We start from the raw sequence: 27,374 nt of genomic DNA, 5'->3' as shown, positions 1-27,374 counted from the left end.
TCCATTTTTTAAATTGGGGATTTACTTATATTATATATTTACTTAATATTTATTTTTCTTTATATTGTGTATTTCTATTTCTTATACTTTCTATTTACTAATAATTTTATAATTTTGGATAGATTTACATTTTAAGATAGATGTTTAAATACTAATGTAATTTTCCATTTTTTCAAATTGTGTATTTTCTTTTCTTATAATTTCTATTTGCGTAATATCTATATTTTACATTTTAAGATAGATGTTTAAATCTTAATATAATTTTTCCATTGTTTTTAAGTTGTGTATTTTTTCTTTCTTATACTTTCTATTTACTTAATATCTATATTTTACATTTTAAGATAGATGTTTAATATTTAATGTACTCTTTCCATTTTTTTTTAAATTGTGCATTTACTTATTATTGTATATATAATTCGTATATTAATATATTTATAATATTTAATTATTATTTATTTTTCTATATATTGAGTATTTCTCTTTCTTATAATTTATATTTAGTTAATATCTATATTTTATATTTTAAGTCTTTATGTATTTTTCTATTTTTAATGTAAAACGGTAATATTTAATAGAAGAACTTGGACAAATAGTCAAATAATTATATTTATGTTTTTTTATTTTTTTAAAAAATGGTAATGTTACATTATGGAGATAAGCCGTTTTTTCTATTTTTCTAGTGTAAAATGGTAATCCTACATATGTTTAATGTAGTATTTTCATTTTTTATGTTGTATGTTTACATATTATTTATTATTTCAAAATTATGTATAATATTTTTTTTACAAAATAGTAATGTTACATTATGGAGATAAATCGTCTTTTTTTTAGTGAAAAATGATAATCTTACATATGTTTAATGTAGTTTTTCCATTTTTTATGTTGTATGTTTACATATTATTTTTTTTAAATAAAAATGTAAAATGGTAATCGTACATATGTTTAATGTAGTATTTCCATTTTTTATGTTGTATGTTTACATATATTTATTATTTTCCAAATTATGTATAATGTTTTTTGTTTTTTATAAAATGGTAATGTTACATTATGGAGATAAGCCGTCTTTTTTTCAAGCGAAAAATGATAATCTTACATATGTTTAATGTAGTTTTTCCATTTTTTTTATGATGTATGTTTACATATTATTTATAATTTTCGAAAATTAGTAATATTAAAATGTAAAACTATATTTTATGCCACGTGTCATCTTTCGGGAGAAGTTTTTTTTGCTGATGTGGACGCTCTATGGAGCCTCAAAAGGTCCCTTTTATTAGTAAGGATTTAAACAATATTCCTTTCATTAGTATACTCTTTATTGCAGATTCATGATATATATTGATGATCTCTTTCATTAAAAACAATATTCATTTCATTAAAATACTATTCATGGCAGATATTTAGATAACCTCTTCCGTGATGCTGTATTTAATAAATAAGAAAAAATCATGCTCTGGTTGTTTGATATACCATATCTAAATATATGTGCCTGGCATTTTATACATGTTGATATCTCTTTATGCATAAAATCCTATATGTAAATCCCATTAATTAATAATTATAAAGTCACTAGTCTTATTTGTTCATCTGGTTATTTGATATCTTAAGAAAATACCCTGTTGATATAAATCCTCTATTAACTTTTCTTATCACTAATGTACATTATAAAAAAAATTGGTGGAGCTCTTACTTTTTGTGGTTGTTTCTCAAACATTTTGTGTGGCAGAGCCAATTGGGTGAAAGGGGATGCTTATTGTGTGAATTTTAACACGTGGCTGGAAGAGATTGGATGATGACAGCTTTGACGGCATGACGCCAGAGTGGACGGCGCCGTAACTTTGATCCACCAATAATAAGGCGAAAACAAAACGAAAACAATAAGTTAAAATTAGAGCATGCGTCACGTGGCGGGATCTCAAGCTAATTGCGGGGATTAGCGTGGTGAGAGTTTAGTCTATTGTTGTGGGAAATTAAATTTTGTTAGTTAATCCATGTCTCAATTTTTCTAAAAGAACTAATAACAAAAGCGAAACTGAAAAACAAAGTTCAAAAGTCTCATAGTGATTTTCATTTTCAAATATACATAAAAACATTCTCACATATATCCACAAAAGCGGGTTATGTGCCGCTTCATTATGTGAAATTTCTTTAATTAGAATGCAAGCTGGGGTTATGCTATGCAAGAAGATTATAATGAAAAAAGAAAGAAGGTATTGCGGGAGCTGATTCGCATCTCTACTTTGCTTAAGGAATACAGTTGGATTCAGACCATTTTATTTAAATTTATATCCAAGAATTAAATATTCGAATTCTAGCTAAGAGATCATTATTAATCATTGCAACTTTTTGTTGTCTTTGTGGGGAATGGACGGCTATAACAAAGTAACGCAGCTTCATACATGTGACTGGGAGCGTGAAGAAAAATAAAAGGCTTTTTGAAAACGTGAAGGTGAAAAGTAAAATCACGCTATGTTATAAATAGCGTTATTAGCAAAGGTTTCTTGTTCTTGAATACACATTCGTTTGTTTGTGTTCTCTTACTATTCTGTTAATCTCAACTTCTATTGATTAGTTTGGTGCATGCTTTTTCCGTTGCAATGTTTTTGGAAACGTGAAAAAAGGTCAAAGTATTACTAATATCTAACACTAACGTTAACTGAAACTTCACAATTTCACGTTATAAAGGCGCTGTAAGCCCTGTAAAGAGTTTGGTTATGTTCTAAACAAACGATTATTGCATTTCTATCAAAACCAAACAAAATTAATTTACGTTAGCTATCAAACGAATGGGTATAGTTAGCATCATGTACTTGAGAAAGCGACAAATTATATGTAACAGTATATATATGCACGACTATTTGTAACATTTTAGCAGAAGTGAACTATGTTGGGAGTGTCATCTGTTTACAGCCGTATTATTTTATTTTGAAAAATGTATACAGCCCTCTATACATATTAATCATTGGAAAATATGAGAACAAACTTCTTTAATAATGGAAAATGTAGTATTATTTCCTACCAAATCTCAACTCTAATTAGCGCCACGAGTTTGAACATTCTTTTGTGTTGGAATATATATATATACTTTGATGTATAATGACAGTTTTATAAACTATTTCTTTCTAAATTTACCTCGATACTGCTTCACCAAAGAAAAAAAAACACCGAAGATATTTGTAGACATCTTTTTACTTTTTAATCAACTTGAAGGCTAACCCTTAATTCAAAGATTCCTTAGCACTCATGAGTCATGAGAAGTTGAGAACTATGCAAAGAGTAGACATTGGTATTTTCGGCTGATAAATACAAAAAGCAGAAAATATAAGCGTTTACAATTGAAAGGATACCTTCAGCAAAGCACCAACCAATGAAATTTAAAAGAGAGATTCGAACCCAAAAAAAAGGAGGCTTTTCCTAATATTTTGCCTTTTCAATAGAGAATAGGGGCCAAGTAAGGTTCATCCAATAAGGGTAAGCTTCAAGTAACGAATGCACTATCACATTGACAACAATCACAAATTTTTTAAAAGACTTTCTTGCAGAGTTTCTTTCTAACGTCAACAAAAGTGAGAAACTGACTCTTAATTTCATCCCTACGTCCAAGCATCTCAAGAGACTGGCCTTTACTCAAAGGCATCGCTTCTATGACCTTTATGCTTCTAGACGCTCATCGACCATTTCACCTGAGAACCAGTCCAAACCCGAATAACTGATCAGACCCTATCCTGATACTAGTAGATACCAACAAAATGTCTTTATATGATGGTCAGCGAACTTACAAGGTATCAGCTAACATGGCTCGTATTTTGGCTCTTAGCTCATCTGAAACCTGAGTTGGTTCGCTTTGTGGGTGCATGATGTTATCTTCAGGAGAAGCTTTACGATCAGACTGGTCTGACTTTGAAACACTCTCCTCTTCCACTCTTTTTTCATCTTTCTTTATACGTTTGCTAGACTTCTGTCGATGACCATGCTCACCGTCTGAAGAATCCTCGTGCTTGCGTCTACTGGATCTGTGACGGTGGTGTCTGCGATGCTCATCATCAGATGAATCAATATGCTTATCATGATGCCTCCTGGATTTGTGACGATAGCTACGCTTGTCCTTAGAATAATCAGCATCTTTGTTATGCTTACTAGATCTGTATCGGTGCTCACGATCAGTGTCGGAAGAATCATACAGCTCATGCCTGTCTAAAGATTTGCTGTGTTTGTGCCTATGACGGGAACGACTGTGATATTCATCATCCGAGGAGCTCTCATGGTTGTGCTTGTCTCGTGAATGTGTGTCCTTGGATGAGTGTCGTTTCTTATTCTTATGACTATCATGCCGTTTTCTACTTGAATGCTTCTTCTCAGTCTTGGTATCTTCTGTAACTTCCTCCATGCTGCTCTCCTCATTGTCTTCTTCTTCTCCAATTTCATCATCTTCATCTCTCTGTGATCTGGAGCGGTAATTTCTCTTTGATCGTCTTTCAGTGTTACCATCATCTGCTTGTTTCTTCTCAGAGACTTCAGATGGATATGAGCCACCTTCTACTTCTTTGGCAGCATTAGAACCTGATCCAGAAACAAACGGTTCGACTGATAAGCTTCGCGATGGCTCAGCTTGTTGCGCTGCCTGGGCACCGGGCTTTAACATGGCCACAAACATTTTTGCACGCTTCAATCTTTCTGCCTTCAACTTCTGCTCCTTCGACAAGCCTGCTTCAGAAGAATCAGCTTCACTAGCAGCTGCCGAGCCAGAATTCAATTGACCCATAGATTTGGCCAAATCAGGATGCTTAGAAGAAGTATTACTTCCATCATTTCCGAGGCTCTGAGAAGTCCCATCCAAGGGTTTGCCTGATAGGATCCCTAACTGGGGATTCCTTACGCCTCTTCTGGCAGCTTCAAGAATAGCTGCAGCAGTATTCACATCTACATTGACCCTCATCTGCGGTTCGACGGGCTTGAATGGTTCCTTTTTTAACTCAATCTTTGGTTTGTCACTTACCATTTTTTGTTTCTCCCTCTTTGCAGAATCATCCTGTAAGACACTCCCACTCCCTAAAGCAGGTTTGCCATCTTTCACAGTACTGTCCATCTTCTCTTGCTTCATGTCTTCCTTCTTGGTAAAATCGCCTCTGTTACATGATCTTAACTGCAAAAGAAATCAGCCGTTGAGTATATTATTAGTGAAAGTTATACGCAAAAAGTTTCCACGCACATGAAAACACACAAAATCAGCAGTATGAACATGAAATAGAAGTGTACCTCTTCAGCCTCTTGGAGAACCTTCCGATAATATCCATGGTATAAGCTAGCTGGACGTAAGAATGGAAACATCCCGTATTTAACATCCTGGGCAGCAAGAGTAGCCTCAAGTTCTTTCCCATTCTTTTGAATGAAGTCAACTATCTTATCAATCGCTCTTTTCATCTCAACTGGCGGCTCCACAATTTGCAGTTCAAGCTTGGGTTGTCCCAGCATTGTACAAGATTGCAACTTTTCAGAAGCCAAAGGTTTTTCTGAAACTTTATCTTCTGTATTGATCTGCTTCCTCTCAACAACGTTAACTGCGCTGACAGAAGGGTTTCCTTTTATAAAAGGTGCTTGATCATTTGACGGAAGAGAATGCTTAGAGGCTACATCTCTCACTGTGGCAATCTTTGCAGCTTCTTTTGACACTTCAGGTCCACTGGAATCAGCTCCATCACCTTCCGGAGAACCCTTTGTTTTACAGTCCCTTGCTGACTCTTCATTAGTATCATCGTCTTCTACAGTCCCATAAACTGAACCAAGCAAGGACAAAGCTCCACCATCCTTCCCACCTTCAATATTCTTATCTTCTACGGCAGATTTTCCTGTCAAGAGCTCTTGATGTTCAACAAGAAACCTAAAGTAAGGGTGAAGGTGATGGTCTGGCATCAAGAACCCAAATGTTGGGTTGCCTCCTTGTTTGACTCTCAAGACAATTTCAGATTGCCCACCATGTTTGCTTACAAAACTCGAAGTTCTTGCCATGATCTGATGTAATTTCTCAGTTGGGGGCTGAAATGAGAGAAAAATGTACAGGCAAAACAGTTAGTAATGTGAAATTTCATGATGCCTGGTTTTGAAGGAATGAACCTTTGACAACACGCATGTATATACATATTGAAATCTCACTTAAGTATGAAGAAACCACAAATTGCAAATATCAGAACTGTATAGAGATGCATCATCTGATGTGCACTCATTTTTTAGGTTACTGGTAAGTCATGAATTTCTATCATCTTAATCCCACCTGCACTGCCCCTTGTCATGGCAGCGAAAGGAAAAAAGGTGACTGTGAATGACAACCTTAGACAACTCCATCTCTTCTCCGAGAATCTGAAACTTAGACATTTTAGAATAACATATGCACCTTTCAGATGTTTACATGGCCGTATCAGTTTAGTACCAAATAAGTGACCAAAGCACGCATATTTCTAAAGGGAACAATCTGCCAAAACAGTAACTTACCAGGTGTTGAAGTAAATAATCAGGCACGGGGAAAGGCGGGTTAAACCCAGATTCCGTATCAGCAATTTTCTGGTCACTGAAATCACTGGAGCTTCCGTATGAATAGGGGACAGCACGAAAACCAGCGGCATTTGTACTTGCTGAACCATCATTGGCATCTGGGGAGCAAAAGTGAAAAAAACAATTATGATCAATTCTGCATACCAACTGCAGGACAGAGAAAGAAAAGGGAATACAAAGATAACTAAAGTACTACTATTGGAGAAAATTTACTCCCTAAAACAGAGTCTCTTAGTTTCATGTTATATTTTTGCAACTTAACTAAGTGCAGCAATTCGATTGTAATAATCAGAAGAACCAGCAAACATCAATGTGCAACCTAACACTTAGTTACACAATCATCGAACTAAGAACACACTCAATCATTCAATACACAGGCAAACAAAAATCCAATTTCAAAAAGGCAAAAAAAAAAATCAAGTATCCAGCTGATACTAATCGTTATCATCCTCTACAACGCTTACCATCTCTAACATAGCTACCTAGAGTCTGAACTAAATCAACTATAGATAAAACGGAGAGATTCCTACGAAGTTCGCAATCCTTACCGCTCTCGTCGTGCGACGGAGACTGAGAATCCGCCGGCAAATCAAGATAACGCTCGTGATCGAGATCAGCATCCAAGTTAGGATCGTCAGAAACCGGACGGCGGCGCTTGGGACGCGGAGGAGGGAGAGAAGAGAGGAGGTGGCGAACATCGTAGCGGTCAATGAAAAGGCTGTTCCAGTCAACGAGCGCCGTCGGGGAGTTGACGAAGGTTGCCATCGAATCATCGTCGAAGAAGAGAGCGTGACGGCCAACGATCTCCAGATCCATTGATGATTGATGATTTTGACAAGAGCTTAGGGCGGACTATTATTGATTGACCCAAAGAGGATTAGATTCGTGATGACTTCAATAAGAAAACGTTTGTTTGAAGAAAACGACGTACATGCTTATGAATAGGGAAACTCAAAACGGCCTGCATTCTTATAAAGAACAAATTAGGATTCTTTTAGAGAGAATTTGCTCGATATACATAAATGGTGTCAAAATTAATCATCTACACATCATTTGACATATGTGTAGATTATTCTACATTTTTTACCTTCGACTTCCAAAAATACTTTTCTTTATATTTGTTTTCCTCTTACACATTCTTACACTATTTTTCCTCTCACACATTTTTACATTACTTTTCCTATAACACATTTTTACATTCTCTTTTTTCTTACACATTCTTACACTTTCTTTCATCTTACACATTCTTACAGATTTTTACATTCTTTTTTTTCTTACACATTTTTACACTCTCTTTCTTTTTACACTATCTTTCCTATTATACTTTCACATTCACTTTCCTCTTACACTCTCACATTCTCTTTACTTTTTTTATTTTATTTTTTCTCAGGACTTTTACTTTTATTTACACTCTCTTTCTTCTTATCTTCCTTCTTTTTTCTCCAATAAATTATGTAAAATAAAAAAAAAGAAAATTTTGATAAAATTGAACATAAATATTATCGTGTGATTAAGTAAATAACAGCTAACATAAATGTTATCAAAATATGTATTAGCTAACAAACATTGCACTATCTAACAAGAATGTATCTGCTACTTACAATTATTTTCTAACAAGTTTATGCACCGGAGGAAGTCCAAGGATGAGAACGAATTTCCTCGGCACGAGAAGTATCAACATAGACCAGACGATGACCTAAGACAATCATTTAACTACAGAGATAACAAATAAAAAGTATCAATTACTACACAAATAACAAATCATTGATCAGATAAAAACCATTTACCAAAAAACAATTAACTCGCAAATTACGTATCAATCCAATTTTCATATACCAAATCAAGTTTCAAATAATATACAAGCCAACAAACAATTTATCGATATCAAACTATGTATCAGCTAACAAAACATGTAACATTTCCAACAAGTAACAAATCAATTATCAGTTAATAAACTATTTCTCAGTTAACATATTAACTCACTTATCAAATCATTTATAAATTACACAACCCATATATCAATTATAGACAAGTCTTTTGTAATATCATACGGAACATTTATCATTAATTTGTTATGAAGCTATGTATCCGCTAACATCACATGTATCATGTAACGAATTATTTATCAAATAGTAAATCATTTCGTGAGAAAAATATATCAAGTCAAAACCATGTTTCAACTAATTTATCAGCTAAAAACCATATGTGAAATAGCTAAAAATAAAAGAAACTTGGTTCGAACACAAAAATTGGTTTTTACCACATAGATTTGTAATGACGTTGGAGATAACTAAAATAAAAGAAACTAATGAAAATATAGTGAAATTTCAAAGTGAACTGAATGAGATTTTTAGAGATTGACACGAAAATCTTATATTAAAATTAGAAAACATAAAATGTAGTTCGTGTAAGTTAGAGGAGAAGAAAAAAAATTAGGAAAAAATAAAATGATAAAGAAATAAGAGAGAAATAAGAGAGAAATGATAAAAAAGAGTTAGTAAAAAACACATCTATCTTGTAGACTAACACCGCACTGGCTGACGCACTGTACCGGCTGACCCAGAAGAAATAGTAGAAGGAAGGGATATTTTCGAAATGAAAATGAGTTTAGACAAGAGATGGGTAGTAGTTCCCTAATATAGGTTGGTTTTGTTGAAGTAAGCTTGACGATAGCTTGAAACACAAGCTATCCTAATCCTATCTAGATAATGAATATCTAAAAGGATTAGGAAATATGGAAAGTGTTGATTGAATAGGATTAGGAGTTTACTAGTCTTATATATAGCGATACTTATGTTGATGAATTACTTACGGATTGTGTGAGTGATTGAGCTTTAGTTTTGAGTTATTTTCTAAAGCAATAAGAATTCGTTCTTGTGATTTCGATCTCTTGATTTCTATATTTGGTATCAGAGCCCTAAGAGTTAAGAGATCGACGAAACAGTGATAATACGATGAGTGATATTAAAGATGAATCGGAGATAAGTACGAAGGGGGTTGGTCCCTCTTCCATTCGATTTCCTATGCTAAGTTCTACAAACTATACGGTTTGGGCAATGCGAATGAAAGTTGCCCTCAAGGTGAATAAAGTATGGGAATCGGTTGATCCAGGAAATAAAGATGAAGAGAAGAATAACTTGGCTATTGCCTTATTGTTTCAATCCATTCCTGAAGCATTAACGCTACAGGTTGGAGATCTCGACACAGCAAAAGCTGTATGGGATGCAATTAAGGCTAGACATGTAGGAGCTGAAAGAGTAAGAGAAGCTAGGCTTCAGACACTCATGGCAGACTTTGATCGACTTAAGATGAAAGACGAAGACACGATTGATACCTTCGTTGGCAAGCTAGCCGAAATATCTTCAAAATCTGCGTCTCTCGGAGAGATTATAGAGGAATCAAAACTTGTAAAGAAATTTTTAAAGAGCTTACCAAGAAGGAAATACATTCACATTGTTGCTTCTCTTGAACAAGTTCTCGACCTAAACTCAACAAGTTTCGAAGATATCGTCGGTCGGTTAAAAGCATACGAGGAAAGAGTATGTGAAGAAGATGACAATCAACACGAGGATCAAGAGAAGTTGATGTACGCTAACTCAGAAGGTGGTTACAATGGCTATGGTGGTCGTGGCTTTAGAGGCCGAGGAGGACGTTCAAATCCGCGAGGAAGAGGTAGAGGTCGTGGAACTTCTATGCTCAACGGGACGCTTATAAGCAAAGTCTAGGACAAAACCCTGGACAAGAGAAAGATACATCCCATATAACGTGTTTTCGATGCGACAAAATAGGTCACTATGCAACGGACTGTCCCGACAGACTACTCAAATTGCAGGAGACTACTGAAAAAAAGGAAGAAGAAACAGAAGAAGCAGACGCTTTGATGATGCACGAATTGGTCTATCTTAACGAACAGAAGGTAAAACCAAGTGTTTTCGAAGACGAGCAAGGAATGGAGAACTTGTGGTACTTAGACAACGGAGCCAGCAATCACATGAGTGGAAATCGTAGGTTCTTTTACAAACTCGATGAAGACATTACAGGCAAAGTTCGCTTCGGGGACGACTCTCGTATTGATATAAAGGGAAAAGGTTCAATCAAGTTCATTCTTAGCGGAGGCGAGAAGAAAGTGCTGAGTAACGTTTACTATATACCAGGACTACGAAGCAATATCGTAAGTCTAGGCCAAGCCACCGAAGCAGGTTGCGAGGTCAGAATGAAAGATAATACACTTATGCTCTTTGATAGATCTGGAGAACTAATGGTAAGGACGACACGATCAAGGAATCGACTTTATAAGGTCATTCTGCAAGCTGATATCGTCCAATGCCTCTTGATACCTTCGTCTAGCGAATCTGCAACATGGCACGCCAGGTTGGGTCATGTCAATACCGAAACCATGAGAATGATGATAAATAAGGAATTGGTTATTGGCATACCACGCATAACGATTGAAAAGGAAACATGCGTATCCTGCTTACTTGGAAAGCAAACAAGACAGCCTTTCCCTCAGGCAACATTGCATAGGGCAACACAACCACTCGAGCTCGTACATGGAGATTTATGCGGTCCTATCACTCCTCCTACACCTGGAGGAAAACGTTACGTATTTGTATTAATCGATGACTCCTCACGTTATATGTGGACAGTATTGCTTAAAGAGAAGAGTGAAGCTTTTGAGAAATTCAAAAGTTTCCAAACGCTTGCAGAACAAGAAACAAAAGGAGTCATAAGAACGTTCCGAACGGACAGAGGAGGAGAGTTTATGTCACACGAGTTCAGATCCTACTGTGATAAACGTGGAATCAATAGACACACGACAGCTCCATACTCACCGCAGCAAAACGGAGTTGTTGAACGTCGTAATCGTACGCTACTTGAGATGACAAGGAGCATGCTTAAACATATGAGTATGCCAAATGAGTTATGTGGAGAAGCAGTAAGGCATGCTACATATCTAATCAATAGAATTGCGACGAGGTCCCTGATCGAACAAACACCGTATGAAGCACTGAGAAGCAAACGACCTAGCATTAGCCACATTAGAGTCTTTGGATGTATCTGCTACGCAAGAACAGAGAAAGCAGGAAGAAAGAAACTTGATGATCGATCCAGAATCTTGGTTCATCTCGGAACAGAGCCTGGATCGAAGGCGTACCGGCTGCTTGATCCCTCAAGTAGCAAAATAATTGTGAGTCGAGATGTTTATTTCGATGAAAAAAAGAAGTGGAACTGGAACTTGGGAGCATCGGAGAAAACAGACTCATTTGAGATAGACTTAATACCATTGACTGGAGTCGTTAACGATCAAGAACATGCTCCAACGTCAAACGAACATGAACTTGAAGATGATGACCATGAACATGATGAACTAGACGATGATGAAGAAGAAACTCAACCCCAACCAAGGCGTTCGACAAGGGCATCAACTAAGCCTCCATACTTAGAAGATTACATCCTGTTAGCCGAGGTAGAGTGTGAGCGACTCCTGATGATCATAAATAACGAACCATGGAACTTCTCGGAGGCTAAGGAGCAAAAGGTATGGATTGATGCATGTAGAGATGAAATATTCTCTATAGAAAAGAATAACACTTGGGTGCTTGTCGACTTACCAAAAGGTTTTAAACCTATTGGATTGAAGTGGGTGTTTAAGATAAAACGAAACGCAGACGGAAGTATTAATAAATACAAAGCAAGGTTGGTAGCAAAAGGATACGTTCAAAGACACGGTATTGACTACGATGAAGTATTTGCACCCGTCGCACGAATCGAGACAATTAGACTGGTTATTGCTATTGCGGCTGCTAATGGGTGGGAGATACACCATCTGGACGTGAAAACGGCTTTCTTACATGGAGAGTTAAAAGAAGAGGTCTACGTCTCTCAACCCGAAGGATTCGAGATTAAAGGAAAAGAAGATAAGGTGTATAAGTTAATGAAAGCTTTGTATGGTTTGAGACAGGCCCCCCGGGCCTGGAACATCAAACTCAACCGGATCTTGCAAGAGTTTGGCTTCACCCGTTGCTCCAAGGAACCGTCAGTTTATAGGAGAGAAGAGAAGTCAAGCACTCTGATGGTGTGTGTGTACGTTGACGACTTACTAGTTACTGGCTCCTCACTGCAATTAATCGTGGAGTTCAAACGTGAGATGGCAAGCAAATTCGATATGAGCGATCTAGGAAGATTGACATATTATCTAGGCATTGAGGTTATTCAAGATGAAGAAGGTATTATTCTATCACAAAACAGATATGCACAAAAGATTCTTGAAGAAACCGGGATGCGCGAGTGTAACTTGACTCATATACCCATGGAGGTAAACCTGCAACTGTCCAAGGCGTCGACTGAGAGAAGCATTGATGCGAAAGAATACAGAAGGTGCATAGGTTGTCTTCGATATCTACTGCATACACGGCCTGATCTCTCTTTCAGTGTCGGAGTACTTAGTAGATACATGCAAGAACCTAAAGACTCCCATGGTGCTGCGTTAAAACAAGTATTGCGTTACCTACGGGGCACTACTACATGCATCCTTCGATACAGACGATCAACAAGTCAAGTACTAGTGGGTTACAGTGACAGTTCGCACAATGTTGATAATGATGATGGGAAATCAACGACCGGACATATGTTTTACTTCGATCAAAGTCCAATAACCTGGTGTTCCCAAAAGCAAGAGATCGTGGCATTATCTTCTTGTGAAGCTGAGTTTATGGCAGCAACAGAGGCTGCAAAACAAGCTATTTGGTTGCAGGAACTTTTAAGTGAAATCGTGGGAGGTGATTGCAAGAAGGTGATTATAAGAGTTGATAACAAATCAGCCATCTCACTAACAAAGAATCCGGTGTTTCATGGACGTAGTAAGCATATACATAGGAGGTTTCATTTCATTCGAGAGTGTGTTGAGAATGAACAAATTGAAGTAGAGCATGTTCCGGGTAATGATCAGAAGGCCGATATACTTACGAAAGCTCTTGGAAGAGTTCGGTTTAAAGAGATGAGAAGACTCATTGGCGTGCATGACGAAAGTGAAAATGAAATCAAGCTTAAGGGGGAGAATGTTGAAGTAAGCTTGACGATAGCTTGAAACACAAGCTATCCTAATCCTATCTAGATAATGAATATCTAAAAGGATTAGGAAATATGGAAAGTGTTGATTGAATAGGATTAGGAGTTTACTAGTCTTATATATAGCGATACTTATGTTGATGAATTACTTACGGATTGTGTGAGTGATTGAGCTTTAGTTTTGAGTTATTTTCTAAAGCAATAAGAATTCGTTCTTGTGATTTCGATCTCTTGATTTCTATAGGTTTTAGGGGTACATGTGCCAATGAAACTCATTTTTTTATTTTCTTTGTATTTTTGACCCTATAACTAACTAAATGTTATATTTTGCCCATAATTTTAACTTCTATGTCTCTCTCCATTGCATAGACAACAATCTATCTGGTTCTAATCTTCTTATGTATTATTGTTAAATTCAAACGGGTCGTATTTAGAGATTCTCCGATTAAATACATGCAAAGAAATAATTTTCTCCTGGTTTTGAATATGACACAACCGAAACAATTATGGATCATCATCATCATCATTCTATTTTGATGAATGAAGAAGAAAGTGTAAGTTGTATTTTAAGGATGCAATGCAACGGAAGAACCTGTTGTAACTTTACCAATAAGGCAATAAACACGGACTTTTGGTCAACTTCAATAAAATTTGTTAGCTAAAATAATAGAAGGGTAGTCTATAAAATGACCCCTTTGTGTAAAGTGATATGAACTCTCTTGTTTGAAACAGCATCACACATCGTTTCACAAGTTTCAATAACAGATACTACAGCTAATAAATATAAATCTGTATGTATTGAGCTCTCAATCAAATGCAATTATTAACGTAAATTAGGCAAGTTAATTGCGCGTGGCTTAATACATAATGCAACAGAAAATATCGTAGAGAAACAGTAGAGTATCGTATAGGTCAGGAAATGACCAATAGGAAACACAAGGGAATGGTGTTGACCTTAATTTCTGACGTAAAGTTTGTACAAATAACGTTGACCTATCTCCACGGCTTTCTTAACTATAAACAAACACTAAATCTAATATTTGCAGACGTCTTTCACCATTTAATTTATTCAAGAATTTTCTTTAGTGGTTCGATTTATTCCCACAATTCACTAGTTCGGTTTACCAATGATATAATGACTAAGATAATCGTTTCAAAGACTATATTAATTACATATCCATGCAAAAACATATGCTTGATAATTTGATAAACCAAGTTATCATATCAGTGGACATCACGATTCAATTTCCACTCTGCATGCGTTTGATCATTGCATATATTGGATTCTTCCCAAATGTTAAGTTTTAGCCTATTAAATATATTTTTTGAACTTTATATAACCTAGTAAGTAGTAACTTGGAACATGTTCCTGCAGACCAAAAGTAAAAGAAAAACATATTCCTGCAGAAGACTAATTAAATTGACTTTTGATTTAAGATATTTTTAGTAAGGAAATATATTTCCAATTAGAAAACTTATTTTTGTCTCGTATTAACATTAAGTTGTTACACATTAAATCAAAACTCACACAACAAATCTACTTGACTGATATGGACAGAAGGCTGGTAGCGATGAAGAAAGGAACTTAACCTTGCTAAAATCGCTCTCATATTTCTCAAAAAGAAAACTATTGTATATATCTTTTGTCAATGCTTATTAAGTGTTTTCTAAGTTTCTTGACTTAATTCATCTTAATATTTTATTCCTACAAATTACAATGTAAAAATGGCCTTCAATTATATAAACAATATATAGTCCGGTTGATTGGGCGTATGAAGGTCGACTTGTAATATTCAAGTTAAAGCAAGTGTCTATTAGAGGATGTATAAGTTCAATTTGCTTAATTTAGAAATATAAACCAGTGGCTCGTGTGGTTTTCACGACAAATGAAATTAGAACTTAAAAATAAATAAACAAATATAACTAAAATGGACGCCTTTGCTTCTCCTTGCATCTCGCCCGAATCGTCTCAGACCGGCACATGAGGCGAAGCGATGGATTCAGTCATGGTTCGCCACGCATATAAACGTAAAGTGTCTATTTACCCATCTTTTTTTTTTTGCAAAGCTTCTAACGACTCTGTTCTCCTTGTTTGTAAGCTGGTATATATATATATATATAATTTTTTTTCATTGACCAAATACTTCTTTTTGTAACTTGACTAAATCAGAAAGCCAATATAGGTAAAGAACCAAGATATAATCAGAATCAACAATTCCAATGATAGTTCTTTCTCTTTTTTATTAACATGCATTTAGTTTTCTTTTTTGTTTAGACATGCATTTAGTTTAAAACAAGAGAAATAAGAAATGATTGCACAAGCCCATCAGAATTATAGCAACATAATACTAATGCTGTACTACGTTATTACCAGACTATGCCTTTGATTAAATCACATATTACACATAAGTTTTTACTCCAATTAACCCTCCTAATTACCCTCCTAATTTCAGTTGTATAAACGCGTATGTGCACCTCAACGTACGCATGTGCATGTCCATGAAATAGTATTCAGCTGAAAGAAAATATGATAATCAACCCCCCCCCCCCCCCCCCCCCCTCCCCCCCACCACAAAATATCGATCGCTTGAAACCTTTCTTTACCTTTTTCACCACATTTCACGCGTCAACTCGTCTAGATCACAGCTATAAACCCTAAGTCCACCTTCTTCCCAATTTCTCACAACACAATTTCTCTCTCTCTCCCTCTAAATCTCTTTTCTCTCTACATTCACATAAACAACAGAAGAAGAAGAAGAAGAAGAACTATCTCTCGAACCTTAATTAACTCAGCGAACACACTCATACGTCAGGAGGAAATGGTGCAATTAATGAAGCTACTCGTGACAATTGCATTAACAATGGCAATCACAATCGCTATCATCACCACCACGACCACCAGAACCAATACCACGACAACCGCAACATTTGCTCTCGATGATCCTTTTGAGGACCATACACCACCAGGAACGGTTAAGACCAGACCGAGTCGGTTCTTGTCAGAAAAGGTCGACAACGGTCAAGGACCTAAAGCCCGTAACCCAAATGCAGCCGACCATTGCAACAAGGAGCCAGAGATCTGCAGCAGCAGCTATTACAACACGGGAGCAAACTCTACAATGGTTTGTTGCAACAACAAGTGTATGGATTTATCAACCGACGACAAAAACTGCGGTGCGTGTAAGAACAAATGCAAGTTCGGGCAAACATGTTGTCGCGGTCAGTGCGTTTACGTGGCTTACGATAAACGCCACTGCGGTGAGTGTAACCATCGTTGCGAACTAGGCGAGTTCTGCGTCTACGGTCTTTGTAACTACGCGTGATGATTCAATCATTCATTCACGTCACGCTCACGTAAAAAAAAACTGATTGAAGTATACAATTATACGGATATAATTTATTTACATGGACGCTGATTAAAAAAAGGTCGGTCCAGTTAATTATTTACTTAATAATTAATAAAGTGTTTGTGTGTATTTTTGGATTCCCATAATGTTTTGAGGGTATATAAAAAGATTAATTTTCTACTTTAATGTCTACGAATAAAATGGAACATCCTCGTTTCCAGTCCTGCTGCTGTTTTTATCAAGTTTTATATAAGAGTGTGTATTAAGAAGAATAAAAAGAAAAAAGAAAGTCTCCTATTCTAAAGGCGATAAAAAAGACGATATCGTTTCCACCGCTGCTTGGCCTTCGGTTCCGGCGGCGGCTGGACTTTCTCTCCTCTCTGCTTGTCTTCTCTTTGCTTCTCTCTCTTAGTCTTTCTCTCTGCTGTCGATATGTCTGTGATTCTGGTGGGATCTCATTCGCCGGAACCCTAAATCTACCTCGAGGAGAAATAGATCCGGTAGTAAGTGGTGTTTTCTCTGGAGTCTCAACGAGATAGCAAGGTTTTACTGAGGAAAGGAGTCGGCTTTTAGGGTTTGGCTATGGCGGATCTCGTTTTTCCTTTTGTAGATCTGTCTGTCGCCGAGGCGGTGAAGGCGTGTGGTGGTTGGCTCGTGCTCTCTCCTCTGGTTCTTCATCTGGTGTGTCTTATTGGCGAAGTCTCTTCGTTGTGGAGTGGAGTATGTTAACCTTTTCGGAGTCATGGCTTGGTGTCTTGTCTCGGGTCCGAGTTGTGTTACTGCTCAGGGGAGATGACGGTAGAGTACCGTCAGCACGTACACTTGGATACTTGCTGGTCGTGTGGCCAAGGTCTCTCTGTGGTTTCTGCGTGTGCGTTCTCTGGAGGTTCCAGCTTTTTCTGTCGTCTATGGCAGAGTGGGTTGTGCCTTCCACGACGCTCTTCACTTGCTAGTCCGCCTCACTTACTAACCCGGGTTGTTGCTCAGTCCATTTCGGAAATGGTCTTGAGCTGTTTGGTACCGCTTCATTGTCTGTTACTTAGCTTCACCAGCAAGGAGTAGCTATGAAGCGCAAGAAGACCGTGCTAGGTTCTCTAGTTCTCGGGTCAAGGCGTCGGTTGGGGCCATTGTTTGAGTCGTTCGGTCTTGCTCGACGGGGTGACTTGATTAGAGTTTAAGCCATCCCAGTGCTGGGATTGCCTTTTGGTGATCTTGGTAGGCTTTTCTCTATCTTATTGCAGGTACTAAAGACCCGGTGTGTGGTTTGTCTTCATTGCAGCTCGTCTTGTTCGGAGGTTCTGAGTTGCTTGATCTATTCGTGGTATTTGGCGCTCTATTTCCTCCTCAGTCCACGGTTCGGTAAGGTTTCAGTGGCGTTCTTCAAGGTTTGCTATCTCTTACCTCTTAACCGTTCGAGTCTAGTGCTTCATGGCCAGTCAAGATACATGTTATGGGGAGATTATCAAAATCTAGCAACTCCAGCGATGTCACAAGGAGTCCGGCATCCGAGGCAACGAGGTAAACCCCACCTCTTTGTGGTCAACATCAACGGTAGAGAACGGGGATTGATTTTCTGAGGATTCCAGAGCAGATTAGCGGATGGCGTCGGTTAAGTGGGCGAGCGAAGCTATTCTTGTAATGGTTGATTTAGAGAAATTTTGGTTGAACCAAACTTGTATCAAACACTGAATTCCGGTTTAACCGGTTGATGAATAATAGTATATATTTCAAAAAAAAAAAAAAAAGTGTGTATTAATTATAATACACCAAATATGAATAATGTTCTATACGTATATATAAAGATGAATTTAATAAAGTCTCATTTACCTTAGTACATCTTGAGATCTACATATACAAATAAATGTTTATGAGCATATGTAAAAGCAAACTTATAACTTCAAATATTAAAGTTCACATGCTTCAAAGACAATTTTAAAATCTTAAATTTTAAGGTTTTAACAATAGAACCTCAAATACAAAGTTTAATTGTTCAAACTTTATATTTTAAAATTTCAAAATTTTAATTCGTACAATTATATATCTTCCAAATAATCTTATTAATTTTCTTTTTATCATATTTATAATTTCATATTTCATATTTCATAAATATTATAAATATATTTTATTCTTTCTATTTCAAAAAGATGAAAGTTTTAAAATAAAAATATTTTTTTGTAAAATGCATATGTTTGATATTTTCTATGAAATTTTAGTCATTAACAATAAAAAATTGTGAACTCTACAAAAAAAAAACTAAATTTACTTTTTAAAATACTATTAGTTTAAGAGTATAGAAAAAAGTTACTCGCAAACAATTATAATCAAATTTTAATATATTTTCATAATATATAATTAATTATTACATATAAAGTTAAGATATTACAATAATAATAATATTCAAATAAATATGATCTTAAACTTCTAAAATCACCAAAACTTGTGCTATTGGAAGTCATCATTATTGTTTTTATTTCTTTTTAGAATTTTCCGTGTTTATATTGACTAAATTCATAGTGGGTGAATAGTCAAATAGATGACATCATGGTAAAAGTCAATAAATTGACCAACTTTAAAACCGACTCCACAAACGGCGGCTCTGGTGGATGCGAGTCAGCGGGTCAACCCGGAAAGCGACCGTCGGGGCAGAAACCCCAAAAACGAGGAAAGTGAGAAGAGATCTAAAACCCGTGGACACTAAAACCCACATGTCCAAATCAATCATAACTTCAAATCTATCTCTTACACAACACAACACACAACACGTGATTCTCGGTTCTCTTGTCTGGTCTCATCATCTACCATCTCTAAAACCCACATCGAAAAATCCATCCTTTTAGTGAAAATCTGTTTTCTTCTCCGGCGAAAACCTCCGGGGGGTGTAACAGGTGATTTCATCACGGGTATATACGGGATAAAATCACGGCCATTGAGCTCTCATGTCCTCCGGAAGGGTTGTTTAGTCATTGCTAATCCTTCCCTGCACGGAGGACGTGGAGCTCTGCCGTCTGAAGGCGGCAGTCCTTCCGATCTCCTCTTCCTTGCCGGAGGCGGTTCCACTTTCACCGTCCACCTCCTTTCCTTTTTCTAGTTAGTTATTAATCTGTAATCTTTGGGGAGAGCTTTTGTCATTTTTATTGAGAATGTTGTTGAAGATCAAAAGGGTTCCAACAGTTGTGTCGAATCACCAAAAAGATGAGACAGCGGAAGAAGAAGAAGGCGAAGGATGTGGTCGGAATATTCTTAGCAAGTGTTGTATAAATGGTATACTACCACATTATTAGGAGCTCTGAAAGTTTGTACTTTTGTTTAGACAAATCTCTGACCGTTGTTTGGTTTCAGTGGAAAGACTTCCTTTGTATACATGCAAACCTGCGGAAGAGAATGTAACGTTCCTCGAATCTTTACTTCTTGGAGAGGTAATGTTGTTATTTGCAAAGCTCAACACTTAAAACTAATTAGTAGTTTGTGTAGTAATTGATTTAATTAGACACTTGAATGTTTTCTAGTGGGAAGATCGGTTTCAAAGAGGACTATTTCGTTACGATGTTACAGCCTGTGAAACCAAGGTATACCATCTCCTTACTGAGCTGAAGATTCAAGTTTCTGTCTTCACATTGTTGATGGCAACTTGGTTATCATAGGTTATACCGGGGAAGTACGGTTTCATTGCGCAGCTAAACGAAGGTCGTCATCTCAAGAAGAGGCCAACAGAGTTCCGTGTTGATAAAGTTCTTCAACCATTCGATGCTAACAAATTCAACTTCACTAAAGTTTGTCGAGAAGAGTTGCTTTTCCAGTTTGAAGCTGATATGCCTTTAGACGTTGATAACTCTCCAAACGTTGTTGCAATCAATGTAAGGAACATTTTACTTTGAGGGGTCTCTTTCTTTTCTTGCTAGCTAGTTATCTAATTAGCACTGAACTCAAATAAATAAACAGGTGAGTCCTATTGAGTATGGACATGTGTTGCTGATTCCTCGAGTTCTTGATTGCTTGCCTCAAAGGATTGATCACAAAAGCCTTTTGCTTGCTCTTCACATGGCTGTTGAAGCCGCTAATCCGTATTTTCGGGTTGGATACAATAGTTTAGGTGCATTTGCTACTATCAACCATCTTCACTTTCAGGTAAACGAAAACCAAATCTTAATCTAAATTAGTTTTATTTTAAATAATACCAGTTTTTAGTTTTGTTGTAACAGGCTTACTACTTGGCAATGCCATTCCCAATAGAGAAGGCTCATTCATTGAAGATCACTACCACCAATGACGGCGTCAGAATCTCAAAGCTCATGAGTTATCCTGTGAGAGGTCTTCTCTTTGAAGGTGGAAACTCCATCAAAGAACTCTCTGATGATGTATCAAACGCATCTGTTTGCCTTCAGAACAACAACATTTCTTTCAACATTCTCATTTCTGATTCCGGAAAACGGATCTTTCTTCTCCCTCAGGTTAGAACAACTCCAAAAAACATAAGATAAAATATTGTTGAGAATCTCAGGTTTTGATTTGTTTTTTATTTGCAGTGTTATGCAGAGAAACAGGCACTAGGGGGAGTTAGCTCAGAGCTGTTGGATACGCAAGTGAATCCAGCGGTGTGGGAGATGAGTGGTCACATGGTGCTGAAGAGGAAAAAAGATTACGAAGGAGCTACGGAGGAGAAGGCGCGGAGTCTACTGGCTGAAGTCTCTTTATCAGAGGAGAGGTTCAAAGAAGTTAACACCATGATCTTTGAAGCAATTGGTTGTAGTGCTGAAGAAGAAGAAGAAGAAGAGCTTGAAGAGGAGAGTTCGATAAGTGGTGGCTTCATAAGAGTGAATTGTTGCATTTCAGTGAAAGAAGAGGCTGTATCTAATTGAGAGGAGCTTCTTAAGACTTATTTTGAAATAAGCAGTCACTAAACTCTCTTGTCGATTCTTGTGTTTGAACGTTTACGGTTTTTTTTTGTTTATGATGTTTATTAGTTGCTTCCATTATTGGCTTGTTAAGTCTTTGGTCGTGTACTCATCACCCTCACGAAAACTGGAGCATCAGTTGTATTTGGTTTGTAATCTTAATCCACGTTATAATTTGAAAATGAAGTCAAAATTAACTTTTGTTGACATTGAATGCATTGCTCTTAGTCTCTAACTTTTTTTGACACTCTAATTGAATAAGAAGGTCTCATAACTCCTTTTTTTTCTTTCCTTTGGGCTTGTTCGGAAGAGAGAGGCAAAGCAAGAGCAAGACATATTCTCGTCCTCCTCTGCATCACGATATTCACGGAGGTAGAGAACCAACTCCATAACTCTCAAAGCTGCTTATACCTTTACTACCGTAAGCGCCTCTTCACCATTCTCTGTCTCTCTCTCTTTATTTATTCACTTCATACGCAGTTTTTTCATTTTAGATGTTCTTCTGAAGTTTTTTTATTCATTCTTCTTGTCCCATTCGATTTAAGCTAAACCCAATGATCTCGATGAGGAAACACTGATTCTGTTGTTTTTTTTTTGCGTGAGTTTAATGCCATCGAGGCTATTTTCCTGAATAAGTACACGCCTTGAAGATGTTCGATAAAATGTTTAATTTGAAATCAGCTATTGATATAGGTTTTAATTCAAATTGAGTTCTTTTTTGTTTGTTTGTTTGCATTGTGTGGCATTTCTTGATTCATGAATATTTTATAAACCTTAACTAACAGTGATCAATATATTACTTTGTTCATTTGGAGTCTCATCTAAACAAAATGAATGCCTTTTGTTTTGTAGAGTTGTTGGGAGAATGAAGAAAGGAATACACCCACAGATGCAGTGGATCTCTTATGTGACACAGAGCGGTAGATTGATGCACGTCATGATGACTAGAATCCACCATGTTGGCAAAGTCTATCACTTTGGTGCTAAGCGTCAGTTGGCTCAAAGCATCGGTCAGATTGCCAAGTTCAAGCGCAGGTTTAACGAGCAAGAGGAAGAAGCTACCACCCATGAGAACAACATCCAGAACCAGAACAAGTAAAACTTTGTAATCCAGCTCTTGTGTTATTCTCCCTTTCCTCAAAAACCAAAGGCTTTAGACAAATCATTACACAAGCCAACTATGAACCTTGCTTCTTATGATTGATTCTCACAGTTTTTGAGTCTTCACTGTCTCATCAATAAAGATCTTACATTATATCCTTCTTGGCCAATTGAACGTGTTTAGTATAATGTATGAAGATTGAATCATTCACTATTCTTTGTTTCACATGTCGAATCAAACTACCAATGTATCATAACATCTAAAAGTCAGCATGTATTTTAGAAAGGGTTTCAACATGGGTTTGATAAGAAAGTGACATGTAATTCAGACAGGGTTTCCAATATAAATTTGATAAGTGACAATGTCGTTCAGACACATGACATAACTAGTGTAAAATACATATTTCTAGTAAGTAGGGAAGCTGGGGTTGACATCGGCTGCCCAAGCTTCCAGTCCTCCAATTATATCTTTAGCTGAATCAAAACCCCAACCACGAAGATACTCAACAGCTCTCTGTGAATCATTCCCGCGCCTGCACACCACGTAGAGGCTCGGACTTGTGCAAGATCCGGTGTTACCATGTCCCTCTTGTTTTTCTTTCAGAGCTGATGTAAGCTCATCTACCCGAGCCTCTAAGTTTGCGAGAGGGATGTTGAGTGAATCCGGGAGAGAGACAATCTTATAATGATGAGCAGGTCGAACATCGAGAAGAACATGTCGTTCCTTCTTTTCAAGGATCTCCTTGAACTCCTTGCTGGTGATTCTTGATTCTTGGGGAAGTAGATTCAACGGGCCCTATGTGCAGATAAATATAATGAAACTGTAGTTGAAAACAAAGTAATGTGTGAGAGGAAAGAACAATACCGCAAATAAAGGAAACTGAGTGAAGTCCTCATAGTCAAAATCTCTAAACTGCTGCTTATTGAAAGATGAATTGTCTCCACACACTGTGCACTGGGATGACCTGCCTCTGATCTTGACCTGTGCAAACACTATACCTTATTAGGTTCTAGTACCGTAGTATAGTGAGTTTAATGAAGAAGAAGAAGAAGAAGATGAGACTTTACTATGCGGATTCTTGCTGATAAAGCGTCAAAAAGAAGCATCCGTTCAGAGAGTGGTTCTCCCACCAAGCTCGCGAGCTTAATCGTCTCTAGCGCTTGTAGACAGCCAATAACACCCGGAACTAAAAAAACAAGAAAGGCAAAATTTCATTTCAAGAACGAAGAAGATTGTGGAGACATGCGTTGCGTTAAGAAACCATTCACATACCTACTCCAAGAACTCCGCTATCAGAACACCTTTGGCACGCTGTTGTCGGTGGAGGAGTTGGAAACAGGCAACGGTAACACGGGCCTCCTTTGTGGTTATAGACCGTTAGCTTATATCAAGATAACAGCTAAGTGTTAATGCGTAGCTTAACATGTAACACAATAATATCGTTTGTCATATTTTAACATACCTGCCCCTCCATTCCAAGCGCAGCACCTGACACCAAAGGCTGTTTACGAATCACACGTCAATGCTTCTGACCATGACTTTATAATAAAGAAGATGGAAAAGAAAAAGGAGAATTCAACAGAAGCTTTACCTTTCCTAAGAGAACACAACAATCGCTGATCATGTAACGGCTTGGAGGATTGTCTGTTGCATCTACTATGATATCATATCTAAACTAGGCAGTTACTAGCAACAAATAGCTATTCAAAACTCTAAATGAGGAGGCTAATGGAGATTGGAGAGTTAGAGATAAAATGAGACTTCCTTCCTTCCTCCTAGAGCATGTTTAGGTATCTAAAGGATACTGACTGAGGATCTCAAGAGCGTTGGATGTGCGGAGAGCTTCCACATATTCATCAATTTTGATTGTCGAGTTTATCCTGTAAACAAAAAGAAGAATAAGACACAGTGATTAGACAAAAAAAGGTATAGACGACGACAGTACTACACTAAAGCATATATTAATTCTGAAGCGAGTTTTGAGTTTACGAGCGACAAGCAGCAGCAGCAGATTTCACTTTGGGGTGACCAATAAATGCTTCAGTGTGTATTATCTGTAAGATGATAAAAACCAAAAAGAGAGAGAGAAAATCAATAAAGAAAGAGCTGCAAAATGAGTTTTGTTCCTCAAGTCTCGTACCTGCCTATGCATATTGTTGAGTTCTACAACATCATGATCAATAATACCCAGTCGACCTAGAAAGAATAAAAGCGATAAGATGATCAGCGTATCATAATCAATGGTTTCAGAAGAAAGAAAAAGATGTATATAGAGAGGCTATCCCATTGAACTATGAGCTAAGAGTGTGAAACCATACCAAGGCCACAAGCAGCGAGATACAATAATGCAGGCGAACCAAGCCCTCCAGCTCCGATGACTAATACCGACGACTTCAAGAGATTTGATTGTGCTAAAATTCATACACACAAATAGAACAAGAACAGGTCAACAGATTGAGATATACAATATCTCAATGCAATGCAAAGGTATCAACTTTCCGCTCTATTCAATGCAAAGTTTTCAAATTTAAGCTCAATCCAAAGCAAAGTTTTCAACTTTCAGCTCAATGCAATGCAAAGCTTTCAAATTTCAGCTCAATCCATTTTTGAGTAAAGTTAGTACCTTCAACACCAAAGGAAGGGAGTAACAACTGGCGACTGTAACGGTAAATCTGATCAGGAGACAGCCCATGTTCAAGCCCGTGTTCAATTGTCCCTGACGCCTTTGGAACAACAGTGCAACCGTTAGATACGGCGATGGACCGTTCAAGCGCCGCGGTATCTTGGAGCTTTGCTTCGAGAGCAGAGATACGGTGCTCAAGTTCTGCCTTCTGTAGCTTTAAATCTCTCAATTCGCGGACGATTTCGGACGAATCCCCACCGTTCGCCTCCATACCGATAGTATAGGAGAACCGAGAACCCTAGTGCAGCACCGAAGAGGACGGACGACATCAGTCGACGTTTGACAGTTTTTACTTTTTTATTGATGTTTGAATTGAGTCTTTTCCCACGTGTCACGTATCGGCGTATTTTTTGTTTCTGTGCTTACCTCGAGCGGTCAACATTCATTTTTATTTACGAAATAAACCTTTTTAGTTTTTAGTACTACAGTTCCGGAAAATAATTTTTTTTAGAATATTTGTGCTTATTAAAAATATAATAAATATTTATAATTTAATTTATTTTTAATTTTATTATACATTTTTCAATAATTTTTCACCAAAAAAATTTAATCAATTCAAATATTCTCAATTAATGTTTTTCAAAAATATAAAAAAAATATTAACAATATAGAGAATTTATCTTTGTGGAACAAGAATAAAAATCTAAAAAATCTTACTTTCGGAGGGAATATCTTTTTTTTTTTGAATGAATGTAAAATTTATTCAAACAAAAACGTTTTACATCAAATGCTTCAGCTTATGAAATATACGACAACTTCAAATCCTCTGTTTTAAAAGCCTCATGTCTTCTAGTCTCTTGTTTCAAGCCATTTGAGTAAACTTCCTTCCAAATATCTCTTCCCTTTCCTTTTTACCAGAAGTAACTTCAAGCGAACCATCTTGTCTACCATTTTAACTAAAGTTCTCTCATCCTTAGGACTCTCTCCATGCTTTCTTTCATTTCGCTCTCTCCATATACTATGTGCCAACACTTGAAACGTATAACGGATGAGGAAACTTTATGTGGGTGCCCTCCAGAAACAGATATAGCTTCAATAATGTCAGACCATTCTGTTGAGAAACCATCACCCATAATACTTTCTACCAATTCTCTCCAAACTCTGTCCGAATAACAACATCCAAAGAATAGATGGTCACGAGTTTCTAGCGCATCATGACAAAGAACACAGACTCCATTTGCATCTCTATTCTATTGCAGAATTCTATTCCCTGTTTGCAATCTATTTTTAGTTGCAACCCACACCAGAAAAGAGTACTTAGGCGTGGAATGCGGGAACCACACATCTTTACTCTAAGTACACACTGATTGAGGTTGTCGAAAACACATCCAAGTTGCCTTAGCAGAGAACTTCGCTGAGTATTTATCTTCAGATTGTTTCCAAAGAGGAATATTATCGTCTTGAGTTGCTCTTCTTCTAACTGCCTGGATCTAAATTTTCTTGAATTACTGATTAATTTATAGATGTACACATCCAAACAGCATAGAAGAATAAATAAATAAATAATATATAGCCAATTGAAACAGAAAATAATACTATTTAGGAGAGTTTCAGATTGAGAAGTGCTCCTAACATAAAACATTAGAAATATGCATGCTGAACCGAATCAAAATTTTCGGTTTTCAGTTCATGTTAATAGTACCAAATAATATATTTGTTGGCAACCTAAGCAATATTTATCGGCCCGGTATGGTAAACTTGTCAACCATATAAACACGTAACACGCACGTGGCATCATA

At 36.9% G+C, this 27,374-nt stretch overlaps 5 protein-coding genes across 16 annotated transcripts; 3 read left to right on the top strand and 2 right to left on the bottom strand.

Annotated features, from left to right (window-relative positions):
• Positions 1-3,276: 3,276 nt before the first annotated feature.
• Positions 3,277-7,484, bottom strand: LOC103851906 (splicing factor, suppressor of white-apricot homolog). Of its 7 annotated transcripts, XM_033283732.1 has the most exons (6): positions 7,092-7,165; positions 6,484-6,641; positions 6,266-6,351; positions 5,254-6,030; positions 3,777-5,140; positions 3,277-3,680 (listed from the first exon to the last, which is right to left on the bottom strand). In XM_033283732.1, the coding sequence occupies exons 4-6, from the start codon at positions 6,001-6,003 to the stop codon at positions 3,677-3,679; spliced, it is 2,118 nt and encodes a 705-aa protein (XP_033139623.1). In that variant the 5' UTR covers positions 6,004-6,030; positions 6,266-6,351; positions 6,484-6,641; positions 7,092-7,165; the 3' UTR covers positions 3,277-3,676. The 7 variants fall into 7 exon arrangements, with proteins under 7 accessions (XP_033139623.1, XP_009127031.1, XP_033139622.1 ...); XM_009128783.3 differs by lacking the exon at positions 6,266-6,351 and having other exon boundaries at positions 7,092-7,484; XM_033283731.1 differs by having other exon boundaries at positions 6,148-6,641; positions 7,092-7,181.
• A 247-nt stretch (positions 7,485-7,731) lies between these two features.
• LOC103851904 (stigma-specific STIG1-like protein 2) lies at positions 7,732-18,703 on the top strand. The gene is made up of 2 exons (XM_033283756.1): positions 7,732-9,189; positions 13,856-18,703. The coding sequence occupies exon 2, from the start codon at positions 16,431-16,433 to the stop codon at positions 16,932-16,934; it is 504 nt and encodes a 167-aa protein (XP_033139647.1). The 5' UTR covers positions 7,732-9,189; positions 13,856-16,430; the 3' UTR covers positions 16,935-18,703.
• An 886-nt stretch (positions 18,704-19,589) lies between these two features.
• On the top strand, positions 19,590-22,057 carry LOC103851903 (GDP-L-galactose phosphorylase 2). The gene is made up of 7 exons (XM_009128781.3): positions 19,590-20,219; positions 20,298-20,374; positions 20,465-20,524; positions 20,600-20,812; positions 20,898-21,083; positions 21,158-21,406; positions 21,482-22,057. Exons 1-7 carry the CDS (start codon positions 20,099-20,101, stop codon positions 21,812-21,814), a joined length of 1,239 nt encoding a protein of 412 aa, XP_009127029.1. The 5' UTR covers positions 19,590-20,098; the 3' UTR covers positions 21,815-22,057.
• An 18-nt stretch (positions 22,058-22,075) lies between these two features.
• On the top strand, positions 22,076-23,177 carry LOC103851901. Of its 3 annotated transcripts, XM_033283762.1 has the most exons (3): positions 22,076-22,271; positions 22,703-22,980; positions 23,032-23,177. In XM_033283762.1, the coding sequence occupies exon 2, from the start codon at positions 22,716-22,718 to the stop codon at positions 22,947-22,949; it is 234 nt and encodes a 77-aa protein (XP_033139653.1). In that variant the 5' UTR covers positions 22,076-22,271; positions 22,703-22,715; the 3' UTR covers positions 22,950-22,980; positions 23,032-23,177. The 3 variants fall into 3 exon arrangements, with proteins under 3 accessions (XP_033139653.1, XP_009127027.1, XP_033139654.1); XM_009128779.2 differs by having other exon boundaries at positions 22,703-23,165; XM_033283763.1 differs by having other exon boundaries at positions 22,116-22,222; positions 22,703-23,165.
• Positions 23,140-25,917, bottom strand: LOC103851902 (adenylyltransferase and sulfurtransferase MOCS3). 4 transcript variants are annotated; one of them, XR_004454750.1, is made up of 13 exons: positions 25,576-25,917; positions 25,271-25,363; positions 25,093-25,148; positions 24,942-25,006; positions 24,758-24,832; positions 24,544-24,622; positions 24,415-24,453; positions 24,225-24,333; positions 24,020-24,138; positions 23,817-23,933; positions 23,295-23,747; positions 23,243-23,264; positions 23,140-23,204 (listed from the first exon to the last, which is right to left on the bottom strand). XR_004454750.1 is itself a non-coding variant. In XM_033283743.1 (12 exons), exons 1-11 carry the CDS (start codon positions 25,844-25,846, stop codon positions 23,358-23,360), a joined length of 1,413 nt encoding a protein of 470 aa, XP_033139634.1. In that variant the 5' UTR covers positions 25,847-25,917; the 3' UTR covers positions 23,140-23,289; positions 23,327-23,357. The 4 variants fall into 4 exon arrangements, 2 of the variants coding, with proteins under 2 accessions (XP_033139634.1, XP_009127028.1); XR_004454751.1 differs by having other exon boundaries at positions 23,243-23,289; positions 23,327-23,747; XM_033283743.1 differs by having other exon boundaries at positions 23,140-23,289; positions 23,327-23,747.
• Between the last annotated feature and the right edge of the window lie 1,457 nt (positions 25,918-27,374).

This window comes from Brassica rapa, chromosome A02 (genome assembly GCF_000309985.2).
Source record: "Brassica rapa cultivar Chiifu-401-42 chromosome A02, CAAS_Brap_v3.01, whole genome shotgun sequence".
Classification (NCBI taxonomy): Eukaryota; Viridiplantae; Streptophyta; class Magnoliopsida; order Brassicales; family Brassicaceae; genus Brassica; species Brassica rapa.
The sequence above is the reverse complement of the archived record's forward strand: the minus strand, read 5'-3'. Positions and strand labels throughout refer to the sequence as shown.